Below are 17,285 nucleotides of genomic sequence, written 5' to 3'. Positions count from 1 at the left end.
GCATATAGCAGGGACGTGCACGTAGTAGGGAAATCGGTTAAGTGATCATAGAGCAGAATGTAGTCAAAGCTCGACGATCTATCAGTATCTTGCGTTATATGCCCTATATACCATGTTAGTTACATGCTAAGGCTACATGCTTGTCTCTCCGCTATGCGGGTATCATGCATCGGAGAGTTTATTTTGGGCATTGGCGTCTTCTTGGTTTTGGAAGTTTTGAAGTTTATATATCTCTTGACTGCTCCCTTGAGTTAAGTAGCTCTCCCATCGGCTTCAGCTTTTTGCATTGGATATCAAGATAGACGATTAAAAGTCTCTCGATAACATCTATTCATTGCAAGATCTGTTCATTGTCATCAATATGCCTATCTCAAAGCATAAGATATCCTCTCCGTTGGAAGCGGGTACATCGTTGCTCCAACCAATGCAACTACCATCAGAATTACTCGAAGCTCTCGATTACGTATCCAAACGCTTGGTACGAAAGAGACTTCACTTATCATTGATCGTCGTCAAAAAAGATAATCAAATTCAAAGTCCCGCTATTTCCAGGACTACAACCGCACCCGGTTCCTATTCTCACACTACATCTCCATCAACACTCCTTTACAATAGCGCTCCACTCGCATCTCACGCTCGCAACATTTCACTCTCACGTCGAGGAGCCTCTCCAGTTAGTTCTCGTTCTTCAAGCCCAACCAGCACGATCTTCTCGAATTCTCTTTCGGAGCGCTCAAACTCCACAACAGCATCTACCCTCTCCACCTCGACCATCTATCTCTCCCGCACAAAATACTCCGGCCTTCCTTCTTCCCCCAAAGATACCATGACCCACCACATCCGCGCATCCATTTCTCCTCCTTCCACTCCGTCTTCTCCACCCGCAGAATGGATATCCCCCGATACCCCCAACCGCTACGGCATCACGCTCATGCATTCCACCCGTCTCACTCCCCGCGCCGAACGCATCCTCCGCTCCACCATCTCCCGGGCCGAAAGGAAATTTCCCTCCATCGGATCCGACTGGCTCTCCTCCTCTTCCCTCTCCTCCCCCATCTCCGATCCCGCAACCCAAGATCTCATTCGTCGCTCGCTGGCTCAAAATCGCGTCGTGTTCACCGCACCGGGATTATCGCTCTACTCGCTCGATAATCTGTATTCCTTTAAATGCGCGCTGCATACTTACTCGCGCAGTCTCTCTGCAGAAGATATGAGTATTGCGATTGATGAGTTGCGACGCGTGGTTTTGGTGCGGGGGGGAAAGCTCGGGAGAAGTGAGGTGATGAGAGGGTATGAGTGGTTGGGGATTTCGCTGAGTGCGTTGTGTGATGTTGAGGAAGGGTACAAGAAGGTTTATGGGGGGAGTGCAGGAGAAAAGGCGATTTTTAATGATGAAGTGAGGAAGTCGCTTTCGGTGAAGACGACTTTTAGTGCTGAGGAAGAGGATTTGGTAGAGGTGGGTGAGAGCGCGAAGGGGAGAGATGGGGAAAGTCCTGTTTGGGAGAGGGAGAGCGGAAATGGAGAGAGAGAAGATCGGGGACCGTTCTTGAGGGGTGATAGAACCCCGAATCGCTTGGAGGATGTGAGTCCGGGGACTAGAGGGGAGTGGGAGCATTTGATGAGAGGAGAGAGGAGACTCACTCTTATTCAAGTGGATTGTTGAAATTTTGTGTAGCGTTCATATATATTTGGGTTAAGGGTTCCAGCTTCGGCTTATGGCGTATATATTTCCCGAGAACAAGAGCTGTGATCGGGAAAGGTTTGGAGGGTTTTTATTATTATTAAATCGGGGATAGGTGTTAGGATGAATGGACGGGAAAATGATAGAATTTGTATATACATTTAGTACATCTTTATATATATATATATATTAATTATATGATTCTACATACCTACACTGCGATTCTTAACTACAATTTACTTCCTCTCTTCATTATGTACATGTACCTCTCTCTCTTTCTGTCCCTCTAACTTTGCTATATAGTATATATTCATAACACATGAATCACAATACAATACAATAGAACACAATAGAATAAAATTCTCATCCTATTCTCACCATAGATTCTATATTAGCATTCCCCTCCCGACTCTCAAACTCCACCAGCGCGCTCCATCTGAGTTTCACATACCCTCCCCTATCTCCATAGCTACGCAACTACTCTGTCAATGATTTCGTCAATATGAGAATATCGTTACTATCGTCGAGAGTCTTGGCAGCTTCTGCTTTGCAAGATATTCAATAGATAATTCGATTAGTTCAAAGTGATAGCAAGTTGATACCCATCTTCCAGTAATGTAAGGGGGTCTCCTCGCTTATCGTTGCACTGCTATGATATTTACCAGCGAGATGAGTGAGAACATGAGAGAAGGTTTGAGATTTGTCCGATATATCAGTGCAACATTACAAATCATGAACCACGTTTTGAGAATACTGTATATGGGTATCGAATTATTTCTCATTTCTCATTTCATATTTCCATTCCACCTTCTTCTCTTCTTCTTCTTCTTTCTTCCTCATCATTAGTAACCAATCTAGTGTCCAGACCCCAGATCTACCATCCATATTTACTCCCCGCTTCCTTTCTATTATTCCTACCCGTCGCAAAACTCTCCTCCAATGCTTCCCTCTGACTCTGCGCCGCTCCAACCAACTGTTTCAAACTATGTTTACCAGGCGCGATTGCTCTGACAGGATTATGAACAACTTGTTCGCCTGCTGCGCGGAGTTCTTCATTATGTGCGTATTCTTGATCTGTGTTGAAATTTATGATTTTTGTTGCAGCCTGTGAACCGGAGCCACCACCTTTTTGACGACCGAAGAGTTGGCGACGTTCGGCGGCGGAGAGATGGAGAGTGTCGGCTATAGAGGAGAGGGATTCGGTATTGTGGTTATTTACTGGGGGCGTGGGAGCGAAGGGGAGGGTGTGATTGGTTGTTGGGGTGTACTCTTCGTATATAGGCTCTTTGGAAGGGGTGGGTTGGTAGAGCAGTGGTGTGTATTCTCCGTTTGAAGTGGTGTTTGGAGTGTTGACTGTTTCTACTTCTAGAGAGAATAAGGATACTTTTGGTTTTGGCGCTACCTTCCCGGTATTCTGTGGAGTGGCTGGCGTGCTAATTTGTGGTGTTGAAGTAGAAGTGGAAGGCGTAGATGCATTTGAATTTGGCTTCTGGAGCTTCTTTTTTGCTGGCTTCCTCGCGACGGATAATGGTCTGAACATTAATGGTTTCCCGACCAATTTGACTTCATCTGCTGGTTTCTGTTCATCGACCAAGGAGCTTGGAGGAGGTAAATTCAATCCAGATCCACTAGCTCCCTCTTCCTCTTCAGCAGGCTCTCCCGTTGTGTATTCTCTCTCCTGTACCGGTTCCGCTTCTCTACTAAAAGCAGGAGCTGCACCAGTCTTCAAACTAACTCCAGCTCCCAAACCACTCTTTCGCGCCCCATTTCCACCACCTAACGTCGCACTCGTAGATTGTTCTGTCCTCTTTGGAGCTGGCAAGAATGAATTAAATCCGCTGAAAGCTCCACCACCTGTCTTTGCGCGCTTCGTTGGAGGCTCATCGGTTTTCGTATCATCTTTCAAAGATGCTTGTGGTAATGAAACTCGAATCTTGCCAGGATTTGATCTATCGACAACTTTTTGGAATGTAGATTTACCAGTTGCAGATGTTGATGTTGATGTTGATGGCTTTGGGGCAGTAACTTCTGGAGAGTCTGAATCTTCCGAGTCTGAATAATCTACCAGTCCCATTGTTGCGGTGTTTTTTGATGATTTTGATTGTAACGGTTTGGAGTTTGTGATTTGTGACAGTTGAGGAAAAGGCTGTCATTACAGCCTGATGAAAATCACACAGGCGTCAATTTTAGTGTACCCCAGATACTGTAAGGCTGAACACTGATAGTATCTCAACTTCATCCACCATGTTGAATTCAATTATGGAAGCTTGATAATGACTTGAGCAATCACACCTTCTAACCCTTCTTACCATTCTTTCGTACTTACGAGCCGGTGATCGTTTCTATACATTGTTTACATTATTTTTCTACTATGTCGGTCATTCAAGTGGAAGAGTAAGATTTCTAAATTCCCAACCATCCCACTTCCTTAATCTAACTAACGCGTTACACAGTCTCGTCTCTTATCAATTGAGATCAAATTATTTAAACACAATCGCGGATGGTGTTGGTGAAAGGCTCATAACAATCAACGATGGATTCCTAAACACTCCCGGATTCAAAGCTGCTGGATGGCGCACGAATGCCGCAAATATAAAACGAACTCATTCCCCACCAATACCCACCGCCATCGCATCGGAATATTTCCAAGCACCACCTAGATCAGCTGGTCTGGCACCTTCAGGTCTTGAAGATGAAGTCGATGAAGGAGGTTTGCTCACAGGAGGGGCAGGGGATACTGTTGGGCCTGGAATCGCTACCAAAAGGAGGCGCAGACGAGAACAAATGGAGGAGGAAGATAGCAGTGATTTGAGTGATGATAGTGATGATGATGGAGATCAAAGGGCAGCACAACAAATCAAATTCTCTAAAATGCCTATACGAAATCGTTCTGGTTCTTCTCCTATTCGTGGATCCAATCTTCGACAATCTACTACTGCGAGTTCTCCTTCACGCACTCCAGGACCTGGCATAAGAAGGGGTTCTCAGTCTGCTGTGGAAGTTGTGAAGGAAAGAGCAAGAAGAGATACTGTTACGAGTAGTGAAATGTCATCTGATAATGAGTTTGATGCATCTGCTTTCCAAAGACAGAGAGAATCAAACAGAAATGCTGCGAGAGCCGGCAGAACGGTTCGAACACGTCCGTCGGATCCTGATGTGGGTGTGAAGAGACAAGTCAGTGATCTCTTAGAAGAGGAGGAGGAAGAAGAAGACTCGGGATCAGATATGTCTTCCACATTTGGTGGTAGTATCGACAGTGCATCCATATTAGATAGTGTCGATGGACCGATAACTGCAGCTCCAGAACATATCGGTAATACTATACCTCGAGATCTTATACGATCACCAACGAAAAGATCCAAGCCAGCCCCTCCAATACTTCAAGCCCTACCACCTCCTCGTCCAATTAGTATGATACAACCCAAGAGTTTGTTGACAGCAATGATTACGGCTAAGCGAACGAAAGCTAATATGCCATTTGAAAATTTTGCATCTCTCTCTGGACAAGGTGATCCAAACCCTATCAATATCCGTATATTGGCGCCATTTGCTACTTCAACAAAGAAGCCCTACGAGGTTTTGATTCGAAGAACTGTTCATGAAGATGAATCACATAATCGACCAGTGGTCATTACTGATTTGATCGGGTTGAGTCTATGGAGGTATTTTGAGGAAAAATTGGAACCTACCATAGCCCCTGAGAAATTGAATGTCAATCGATGGATCTTAAGGATGGTCGATGATGGGGAAGTGGACACCGACTTCCCACCTCTTGATCGTCTCAAGCCAGTTACATCATTTACGTTTGCCAACAATAAAGCTGGACCAAGAGCGAGATCAAATTCCAAAACTTTTGACGAGTTTGCTTTGGTTGAAGCTACCGATGAACAGTTTGAGGAGAATCAGAGGCTTACACCTCAATTCAAACAAGAGGCGGTTGCCTCATCTGAAACGGAAGAAGATTTTACTCCTATCAATACACCCAAAGCTAATACTTCATTTCCTCTTGGTACACAACCTTATCAAAATCCTCTTCTTACAACCATGACTGCATTACGAAAGAATTCCACGTTAGCAGATGCACCTACAATTGGAACAGCTCTTACTCAACCTACTTCTCGAGGTGGTGGTACAAAAAAGATCTTGAGCATTCACATTCATTCGATAAATGCTACACCTGGGCAAATGGTCGCTCTGGAAGTCACAACCGATACTTACTTGGCTGATGTCCTCGATACGGTTTGTAAGAAGAGACAACTGGACAAAGCAGGACACGTTCTAAAACTTACCGGATCTGGGACTGTTGTTTATCTTGATCGCACAGTAGGATCAATTGGTAATTCATCAGAACTAGATTTGTATCGGCGACGTTTTGCTACGGATGGACCATTAACGATGACTGGTTCACCATCAAGTAGTACACCCAATTCATTAATGGTAGATCGACCCGATCCTCGCAAAGCTCGCAAGGGAACTCAAATGTTAGTACCACATCCTCTCATGGAGAGTGTCAAGCAAGATGAACTTGGAAGTGCCAACTATCGAAGGTATATAGTATGGCGAAAACAACCAATGAGATTTGTAGGAATGAATGAAAGAGTGATTGCGATTGATGGAGAATATCTACATATTCTTCCAGCATCCACAGGAAAGACGATGTTTGAAGGACAAGGTAAAACAACCACGGTGCATTTTAGTAATGTGGTTGGTTGTAAAGTAACACGAAGACACCCGACCAATTTCAAGGTATGTTATACAGAATCTAGCGTCTCTACCCTCAAATCTGAAACTAATGAACAATATTAATACAGCTTGTGGTATACAAATCACGAGAAGAAAAACGATATGATTTTGAAGCCAAAAGTGCAGATGAAGCGGCAGAGATAGTATATGAGATTAAGAAGGGAATTGCTCCATATCAAACCAATAACTGAATGAACATTATTTACATTGTACCTCAATAGTCTGCCTCCACGGCAGTGGCTCCCGGAGGGCCAGCGGAGCGTCATTTGCAATGGTCTCACAGACATTCAATGATGGAATATTCTCGATTCTCGAGGACTTGATTGAAACGGGTTGAAACCACCAAGCGTTTGGTGGCGATGAACTCTTAAGTAATTGGTTACATGTTCATGTAACTTTTCTTGGATTACTTTCCCCGATTTGATCTTGGAAGAAAGGATTCGCATCAGGCATCGGCTACTTAGATCATTACCAAGACGCAGGTGGCAATAGAATGTACCTACCTCTAGCAACCATCTAGTTGCCGAGGATCTGACAGATCAGGAATACACTCGACCCTAAGATTACTCCAGCACAGCAGGACGAAAAGAGCGGGACATCAAATATGAAGACTCTTTTCACTATTCGATATCAAATTAGATAGATTATCCATACCTTTGAATTTACATTCACATATAAATAAGTAAAGCTATTGAAAAGCTTTTGAATTCATCAAGATTTACCATTTTTATGGATTTAATTCTACGATATACTGAGCTTATGATCTAATACTTGAATATTTGAACATGAATGTTTTCAAAGTACCTACTTGGTTGTATGTTTCTCTCTTCTTCAAGGGTTTGCTCGAGTGATTTGGGTGTTCTTGAATGTCCCTCCTGTTCCTACCTATTCAAGTGGGTGGTGGGCACCCGTCTGGGCAGGTGGGTGGCGTTTGAGATTCGCGGCTGTGGCTGAGACTGTGGCTGGGGCTTGGGGATGAGGATGGAAAAGACGGCTAAACGGATATTTAAGTGCCGGTGCCAATCCATGGCATGCCAATGTTGATTGATGCTGATGCTGATGCTGATGCTGATGCTTTTGTTTTCTCGAGTCGGGAGAATCAAGTTGGGAGTGAATTTTGAGGATGGATTTCAAGGTTCTTGTTCTTGTTTTCGTATGGATCATATCGGATCAGATCAGGTCAGGTGAGATTATGGTAATGATGATTTTTATAACTGTGGTTGTGGTTTTTGTAAGAATATTTACCTGGGTGGGTAGTAAAAAAAATAGTAATAGTAATAATACATACCGAGGTAGGTAGGTAGGTAGGTAGGTAGTTGTGAAATGAATGGATACCGTACCTACCTAATGAATAATGAATAATGAATAATGAATAATGAATAATGAATAATGAATAATGAATAATGAATAATGAATAATGAATAATGAATAATGAATAATGAATAATGAATAATGAAAAAAAGGTACCAAGAACTATGATGACGCTATGGTGGAGAATGAGTGGATGGATGGATGATTTAGGTTTTTGATTTATGATTTATGATTTTTGATTTGGGCGAATGAGAGGAGAGGTGAGAGGGAATTAAAATCCTTGGAGTCTGGGCTGTCTGTGGCTGGGAAGCAAAGGAAAGGAAAGAAAAGGGAAGCTAGGGTAGATGCCAAGTGCGGGGATCGGGGATCGGGGATCGCGGTTGGATGGACTGGGGGGAGGGGAGGGGAGGGGAGCTCGGGAGGGAGGGGAGCTTCGGGAGGGAGGGTACTCAAAAGTTTAAGTTTAAGTTGACTTTGGGTGTTTGGTTTGGTTGGTGGTTTTGTTTGGGGTAATGTACACTGTAATGTTGATATTTGATTTGATTTTTGAAGGAGGGGGGATTTTAGGAGATATGTATCGAGGATTTTGAGATTGATCTTTCTTCTTCTGCTTTACTAGCAAAGGGAAGATGGAAATAGCAGATGTGATATGACATGATTTGATATGATTTGATATAATATAATCCATAAATAATCCATACATACCTAATAGGCGATAGCACAAGCAAGGTTACAACTCACAACTGAACATCCATGCAAATGCAGGCTCAACAACAACCTTCAAACTGCGCCAAGAAATGATGTGCAGTAGGGATGCCATCTCGTTACATAAAACGAGAGGGAATACTGGGGTTTGATTTGTTGATTTCGCCGGGAAGGGAGTGTGGAAAGCGTGCTTTTCGGTATAACGGCAGCTTGCCGAGCTTTGCTGTGTTGCGTTGCGTTGCGTTGCTTACTTCTTGAGGATTTGGATTTGGATTTGGATTTGGTGTTGTTGTGCTGTTTTGTTGTGGAGGGTTTGCATAATATGTATGTATATATGTGTATTTAGATGATGGGTATAGCTACTAGTTAACTATTTCTCGGACTCTTTACTGGAAGTTTATAATATTTATGAAAGGCAAGACAAGGCAATGAAAGGAAGAAAAAAAAACTAATTTATGCTCAGATGTCTAGATGCTCCAGATTTAGAATAGAAGAGCCAGTTATAAACACCACTTAATTGTCAATTGTCTAGAACCATATACTCCGTATATATATGCATCTACTAACCTCGTACCGTCGGACTCCCCGGACTCTTTTTCTCTAGCACCGTGTACAATCACAAGTTCACAACATGTTTACTAGGGTATTGACTACTTCTTACAGAGTAGGTACATGGTGACTAGGACATTCCAAAGCGAGACACTCCATCCGGATTCCAGCATAAAAGATGGCAAATTACTTTTCTCGATTCACGTGAACATCGCATTTTGGGGGTTGGGAGGTGAATGGGCTGGGACGGGCTCCCTACCTATATGTGCGCTGGGTTATGATGTTTATGTTTATGTCATCACCGTATGTTGTGATGTGATGTGATGTGATGATATGATATGATATGACGATGGATGTCAGAGGAATTGGACCAAGCGGGTTGTCTCAGTGATTTATTTCATCATATTTGTCCGTTTGGACTGTCTCGACTGTCTCGACTGTCTATTGGAAACATCTATGTTGTCATAACACGTGAATAGTGGATGGATGATGGGTAGGTCGGTGTTCCTTCGTATCGATGTTATGCTATGATTTGATTTGTTTTGTTTTCACTGTAGGTATGTATGTGATGTGATGATTTTGTATACCTAGGTATGTATGCAACCAATTGTCAACACTCAATTTCCTATTGTGTGTAGTAGAGCAGGTACACATGCTCGTGCTCAGTGCATCTTTCCTTTCACTATTATAGTACGTACTCAGATACTACTGCTGCACACTACTCTCTCCGTCTCTACAAAAACCAAAATAGCTTTTCGACCAAATCACGCTATGGGTCTGGGAGGATGGCGTGGTAAAGTATAACGAAGGGGACGTATCTTTACGCGCTCTCTGTTCAGGTAAATACTAATTAGTGTCTACCTAGGTAGGTAGAAGACAAAGAAATGGAACAGCGTGCTTTGATTATATAAACTATGGGCTATGCAAATTTTATACAAATTATACTTCAATTATACTCCAATCATACTAGCTTCACATCTCAAGTACAACCAACCTAGGTACTACGAAGTAGAACAAACCAAACAAACGGAAAGCGTTCAACGAAACCTTTTCATCCTTTCACTCAATTCTTTCATGTTGGTTCGATAGAATTCTTTACCTTGACCCTACAGGTAGCTCTATTACTTGTACTCTCTTTCGCCTCTGCTCTGCCTTTGCCTTTGCCATGAAACTAGGAGATTAGTCAATACCCACAAAAGTTAGTCTGGCACGGCAATGACGTGAATGTTAAGAATGTTAAATCATACCTAGCACGTACCTAATTCCTAATTCCTCCTCCATGGAATTCCACGAACCAATCAAAAATAATACAAAACGACCAGAAAGCTGGAAAAGTGGAGCGCCTAAGCCACTTATTATTAACTTCCAAGGTTGGAAGTAATGATGAGGCTAGTATGACCTAGTGGAGGTGCCTACCTACCTAGGTAGAAGACCTTGGTATACATACATGGAAAGGTCGTTTGTGCTGTTGGCGGACGGGCTATATAAGAATTCGGCTTCCTGTTTGTTGATGGAACTTTTCTTCTTCTTCTTCTTTACATCTAAATCTCTTTCTTACACACACTCTCACCACTCTTCACTTCAACTCGATACCCAAAAAGTCTTTTATTACTTTCTTCATTACATACCCAATACCTCTTCAAAAACAAACAAGTTTAATTCAATCAACCGCAAATATGCAATTCAAGAACATTGTCGTTTTGGCTTTGGCCGGTGCCGTTATGGTATGTTTTGACTTTCATCTTTGGATATAGATCGATGGATCTATAGATCAAATCGACAATATACACATGTACAGAGATACTAACATAACATCGCAGGGTCAATCCTCTGTTGAATCTATTCTCTCCGAGGCTACCGCCAGTGCTGGAACTCTTCTCAGCTCCGCCACTGATTCCGCATCGAGTGCAGCCGTGACATCTGCCTCTTCCGCCTCTTCCGTTTCTGAGTCCTCCGCTTCCCTCGCATCTGGTCTCTCATCTACTCTCTCTTCCGTTTCCTCTTCTCTCTCCTCCGTCGTATCCTCTGCCGAATCTTCCATCAACTCTGCTCAAGCTTCAGCTGAATCTTCTCTCTCGGCTGCTCAATCTTCCGCAGCAACTCTCACTGGCTCGGCCGCCTCCTCTGCTTCCTCTTCTCTCGCATCTGTCTCCAGCTCTCTTGCATCCAGCTTGAGCTCCAAGACTTCCTCTTTGTCCTCTTCTGCCAGTAGCCGTGCTACCTCTGCTGGTTCAGTTGTTACCACCACCAACTCTGCTGGTGCAACTGTCACCTCTACTTCTACTGGTGGAGCTGCTATTCAAACTGGTGCTATGGGAGCTGCTGCTCTCTTCGGTGGTGCCGCCATCTTTGCTGCTGCTTTGTAAATGAAGGAATGAATGGATTAATTTCTTTCTTCACTTCACTTTACAACATGCAAGGAGCTAGCTTATTGATATGGGATTTCTAATACATTGATGGAAATACTATTGGGGTGATGGGTTCAATGGTTTAACTGATGATCGTAATGATGATGGTTAGGGGAAGTGGGTATCGCAAACGGGCGCTGTACTTAGTAACATTGCATTTCATTGCTTTGGGAAATAAAAATATTACATGAACATAAATATCTTGTCTAATTGCATTGTGAAATTTGTCTTTGGTTTATCGTCCATGTTATTGCCAATCTACCTTGAATACTCCTAGATGGTCTTTTTGTTCTTGATTGATATTCAACTTTTTCTTAATCCAACTCAACATCTATGAATATATGGACACATGAACGCAAGACCACGAGAACACAAGAATCCTCTACGTACATGGTGAATATTTCTTGGGATGATGTCATGTGTACCATCACCCATCACCATTCACTTCAAGCCCAATGTATACCTACCTAGGGTAGCTAGCTACTCGGTTCACGCCCACGCTCATGTTCATGTTTACATCTAAATTCAGATGCACTTTCACCTTCTCAAAAACCAATCAAAGTCTACTTCCATCCCCATCTATCTATCACGTCTCGAGAAACATGAAGATGATGAAGATGATGGTGATATTGATTATGTTGAAGATAGATGGAAAAGTAAGGTTTGTGCTTGTGGGCTTGTGGGCTTGTGGGCTTGTAGGCTTGTGATGGAGATCTGGGATTTTGTGAATTTGTAATGGGGATATGTGATGGGAATATGGGAGGGGGGGAGAGGGAGAGATAGAGGCATATGTATATGTATATGTATATAATATTGATGCTGATGTACTCGAGTAGTGGATGAGTGAGTGAGTGTAGAAGTTGAAGTGTTGGAGTGTTCAGGTATTGTATTTGGATATTTGGATATTTGGATATTTGGATAACAAATATAGGTTTCTAGAGTTCAGCAGAATATTGAAAAATTTTAGGGATTCGGGGATTTGGGGATTTGGGAAGAGGAGAAAAAAAGAAGAGGGAAGAGAGGGAAGAGAGGAAAGAGAGGAAAGAGAGGAAAGAGAGGAAAGAGAGGAAAGAGAGGAAAGAGAGGAAAGAGAGGAAAGAGAGGAGAGAGAGGAAAAACAGAAAGGGGAGAAGAAAAGGAAATTGCAAGGTGAGATGAGATGGATCAATGGAGAGGGGAGGGAATAAAGCTGCTTAAACATATTACTTTGAGTAAAGAGAAGATAGGGAGATGAATGAGTGTATAGATATCTAGGTGGGTAGAAGGATGAGTAGATAGATGGGTATTTGAGGATGAGGATGAGGATGAGGATGAGGATGAGGATGAGGATGAGGATGAATATCAATATGAATATCAAATCATTGAGGGTTGTCTTGTTATAATGTGGTTTATTATCGAGTGGGCTATATCATCGAGTAGGCCACTTTTCCCTTAATTCATATTTTCAACTTCTATATACAATTTATCAATTAATTATTATGAAATTAACTAATTAAGAAACCTGAATCTTTTTTATTATCAAAGTTATTTATAAAAATAAAAAACTAAATATTCGAAAAGTTTTTAAACTTTATAATATTCTTTATATAATTCTTTAATACAAAATAAATAATTTATCATTTTATATAGAAATTCAGGTGAATTATTATAACATTATAGAATTAAAAAAGAAAATAATTATTTAATATATTTTTAATATAAATTTGAAAGATTTTTTATTTAAATTAGGAAATATAAAAGATATAGCAAATTATATTTTTGAATTGAAAAGTATAAAATATATTAGGAAACTCTAAATATATCGATTTGTAAAATATCGAATTAAATTAAAAATATATTTTAATTATATTTATAATTTTCAAAGGGTTTTTTGTAAAGATTTTAAATTTATTAAAAAATAATTTTAATTGATTATAAATATATAAATAAAATATAGTATTTTGAATAACGATTTTTATAATTTCGATGAAATAAGTTTTATAATAGGTATAATATATTCTGGAATGATTATAATTAATACTAAATGAAATAATAGAAGCAAGGTAATATAATTAAGTAATAAAAAATGGGCTATAATAATTATATATAGTAATAGGAAAAATAAAATTATACCCCTATTTCTAATAATTCAAGGATAAATTCATTTTTTTAATTGATATATTGAAATTGATTTTCTTATAGATTGAACTATTAAACTTATATTTAATAGATAAACAAATAATAAAACAGATTTAGAATAATTGAAATACTTTGATAAGCATATTAAGAATTGAAAACAGAACAGATATCGAATATTAGTATTAGATGGGTATGAAAGTTATAAATCAAAAGCTTTTTAAGTATATTACAAAGAGAATAATATTATATACTTAAATCTACTACTACATTTAAACCATTTAATTTAATTATTTGATATAGACTGTTTTAATAATCTGAAATGTTTATATAATAATCAAATTAATGGATTTATTAAGGTATATATTAATCATATTTTGAAAATTGAATTCTTTATAGTTTTTAAAATTATATATAAAAAATCAATTATTTTTTAGAATATAAAATCAAAATTTCAAAGAATAGATTTAATCTCATTTAATTCTGAAATTATATTTTCGAAATTAGATATTCGAATTTGTATATTTATTTCCCTCTTTTTTAATCTAAATTAATAAATCTCTCAAATCTCTTATAATTTAATTGAAGTTCTTTTTCAATCAATATTAGTTAAATCTCGAATAACTTATTATCAATCAAATTTCCCTATATTTATATTTGAGATTATATTAGCTTTAGTTAAAGGTATAAAGAGATTAGCTTATAAAAATACATTTTTAAATACAGAGATTTATATATTTCGGATAGCAGATAAGGTATTAAGTAAGTATTGATATACAAAAAAAACTTAATTGTATTAAGAGGGAATATTTATTAAATAAAAAACTTTTAATATATTATTTTAACAAAAGATTAATATTCAAATTCAATATTGTCACGGATCGCACCCAATCGCAATTACGATCGCTCACATGCGCACTTGCGCACGTGTCTAATCACGTGTATATAACTAGTATATAGGAGCGCTCTATGAGCACTTTGCTTTCGATTCTGTAATTATAGATTCTAAGGATAAATTATATCCTGCTTTTACAATTCTTTTAAAACAAAATATTACATTATCTACAATTCACTATATAATCGCATAATTATTTAATAACTATTCAAATAATACTTTATAATTATAATATCTTTTTGAATAAATTATATATTAATATTATTTATAAAAAAAAGATTTATTTCAATTAAGATTTAATAAAGATATTCCTTTAAATATATAAAGTTATAAATATTACTATTATATCTTTTATATTATTCGACTCGAATTATAATCTATTTATTTCAAAAGACTTATATTATTTATCTATTAATCAAACTTCTATATCCAATAATAATTAATCTCAAAAGAATAATAATAATATTTCTTACAATTCTGATATAAATATAAATAGATATAGAAAAAACAAAGAATATAAAACTGATTTTTTGATTAAAATATTAATTCTTAAAAATAACAATTTAGAATTAGTTTTTCAAAATTATAAAGAGTAAATACTAATAATAAAAATATTATAAAATGAAATTACAAGGTTTTAATTAATATTACTATAATATAATTTTAATATTATTTATTTATTTTATCTATTTATATAGTAATAATAATATTATATAGATTCCCTCAAAAATCGCAAAATTCGGATTTCTAATATTCCTATTACTTTTATTAAAAGAATATCTCTTATTTTCGAAAAAAAGAAAAATAAGAAAAAGATTTATTTATAAAGTTAGTTTTCGTAATAATCTTTTTTTTTTTTTGAGGGTAATTTCTATTTACTAATAATTGTATTTAATTACAATTTGCTATCTTATTGAATATCTCATTTTTGTTTTAATACTATTTTTATAAAAAGATTATATATTCTGAAGCTTATTAACTTTTTATTTAAATTTAAAGATAATATAAAACCAAAAATAAGCTTATAGTAATTATTAATTACAGAGTAATTAAAGCTATATGTAATATCACTTGCTATGGAATTGTAATATTGATTTTATATAGTAGATTAGATAAAAAAGGAAGTTTAAGAATATCTATACTCCTTATATATTTAGGTCCCCCGCTTAATAGAACTCTAATTGATTAATAAATTTATAGTAATATATAAAAATCTTATAAAGATTGATTATATATAAATTGAGTATAAATATTAGGTTATATTTAATAGTACTTAGAGAGACAATTTTGTAATATAATATTGAAAATTCCAATTGTTTGTTATTTAAATAGAAATTACAGATAATAAGACTTTTTTCTATAATTTGAAAAAAAAGATATTCGATTTTCTTTAATAAACAATTGATTTATATATTAAAAACTATAATACTATCAAAAAACTAATCAATAAATTTATAGAAATCGATAAGCTTAAGGTTACTATTTGAGAATGTAATTACTATTAGCTAAATAAGAAAATATTAATTAAAAAAGCTAATACTATTATCTTTACATAAAATATATTTAAAAATACAATTTAAATATATATTAACACAATTCCATCTACTCAGATTTATTCTTAATTTACTCCCCATACTCCTATTGGTTATACAGGAATCTTTAAGCTAAATAATACCTTAGCTCCAGGAAATAGCTTTACCTATAATTCTATATCCTTTATTATAGAAGTTAATCACAATACTACTCCTTATATAGGCAATTTTAACGCTATAATAGAAATCCAGGAGATTAAAGAAATTGAAGATTTTTATAATACTAAAAAAGATACTAAAAAGAATCTAAACCTAGAGGTCTAAGTAAAAACTATTGATTTCGCTATAAATATAGAGAATCAATATTTAAATCAAAGTGCTTAGATTGAAGTTCCTGTTTAAATATAATTTGGAATATAAGATTCCTTGATTTAATAAATCTAATAAAAAATGATTTTATAAATCTACCTTATATATTCTTAAAGAACAAATATTCCTATAATATTTAATCTTTTATAAATTCTAAAGCAAATAATTATGCTTTTATTAATAAGATACTCTTTTCATTATTATTTCCTATATTTAAATCTTATATTTTATCATTTAATATTATTATTAAAATCAAAAGCTATAATAATATGAGAGGCAAAGCTATTACTTATTATATATTCCTTAATTTTATAATTAATATTTAATAATAATTATACATATCATTCCTTATTATCGATTTAGATTTATATAATATAATCTTAGACTATATATAAATAGTAAAGACTTGAATTAAACTAGTTTACTTTAATCAATATCTCAATTAACCCATAGAACATCCTCCTATTATTTTCTTATCAAAAAATATATTTTTAATTAGAAATAGTCTACAAGCTTTTAAAATTAGTTATTTGAAATAACAAAATACTAATAATTAGAATACCCAATTAAACAAAATATATTACAAACTAAATAATAATTAATAAATTATAATAATAATTCTACTAAAAATATTTCTTATCTTTTTTCAAAATACTAAAAAGATACCTCCAGTTTCTATTAAAACTCAAATTCTAATAAATCTAAAAAAAAAATCTATTTTCTCTAAAATTCTTATTTAAATTATATATAAATCTTTATCTTTCTGTATTTTCAATACATTTGATATTTATATATTTAAACTAATATAATTCTAATTCATTTATAAAAAAAATAAGAATTATAAAATCTTTATAATAATATATAAAAAAATCGATTATATTATATTATTTTGATATTTTAATTAAAGAATCAAATATTATCTTTCTAATATAATTATTACTTTAAAAAATTCTGAATTAGAAATTATAGCTATTTTT

The 17,285-nt window shown here is 36.2% G+C and overlaps 4 protein-coding genes across 4 annotated transcripts; 3 read left to right on the top strand and 1 right to left on the bottom strand.

The window, feature by feature from the left end:
• Window positions 1-361: 361 nt before the first annotated feature.
• EAE97_011199 (uncharacterized protein) lies at window positions 362-1,663 on the top strand (the record flags this gene model as incomplete). The annotated part of the gene is made up of 1 exon (XM_038881714.1): window positions 362-1,663. The coding sequence occupies one exon, from the start codon at window positions 362-364 to the stop codon at window positions 1,661-1,663; it is 1,302 nt and encodes a 433-aa protein (XP_038727446.1).
• Window positions 1,664-2,555: 892 nt separating this feature from the next.
• EAE97_011198 (uncharacterized protein) lies at window positions 2,556-3,755 on the bottom strand (the record flags this gene model as incomplete). The annotated part of the gene is made up of 1 exon (XM_038881713.1): window positions 2,556-3,755. The coding sequence occupies one exon, from the start codon at window positions 3,753-3,755 to the stop codon at window positions 2,556-2,558; it is 1,200 nt and encodes a 399-aa protein (XP_038727445.1).
• A 163-nt stretch (window positions 3,756-3,918) lies between these two features.
• Window positions 3,919-6,959, top strand: EAE97_011197 (uncharacterized protein). Its single transcript, XM_038881712.1, has 3 exons — window positions 3,919-4,075; window positions 4,135-6,427; window positions 6,493-6,959. Exons 1-3 carry the CDS (start codon window positions 4,053-4,055, stop codon window positions 6,613-6,615), a joined length of 2,439 nt encoding a protein of 812 aa, XP_038727444.1. The 5' UTR covers window positions 3,919-4,052; the 3' UTR covers window positions 6,616-6,959.
• Window positions 6,960-10,426: 3,467 nt separating this feature from the next.
• EAE97_011196 (uncharacterized protein) lies at window positions 10,427-11,600 on the top strand. The gene is made up of 2 exons (XM_038881711.1): window positions 10,427-10,713; window positions 10,810-11,600. The coding sequence occupies exons 1-2, from the start codon at window positions 10,666-10,668 to the stop codon at window positions 11,353-11,355; spliced, it is 594 nt and encodes a 197-aa protein (XP_038727443.1). The 5' UTR covers window positions 10,427-10,665; the 3' UTR covers window positions 11,356-11,600.
• The last annotated feature ends 5,685 nt before the right edge of the window (window positions 11,601-17,285 follow it).

This window comes from Botrytis byssoidea (assembly GCF_014898295.1).
Source record: "Botrytis byssoidea strain MUCL 94 chromosome Unknown BBYS_034, whole genome shotgun sequence".
NCBI classification, from domain to species: Eukaryota; Fungi; Ascomycota; class Leotiomycetes; order Helotiales; family Sclerotiniaceae; genus Botrytis; species Botrytis byssoidea.
This window is presented reverse-complemented; position numbering and strand designations above follow the sequence as displayed.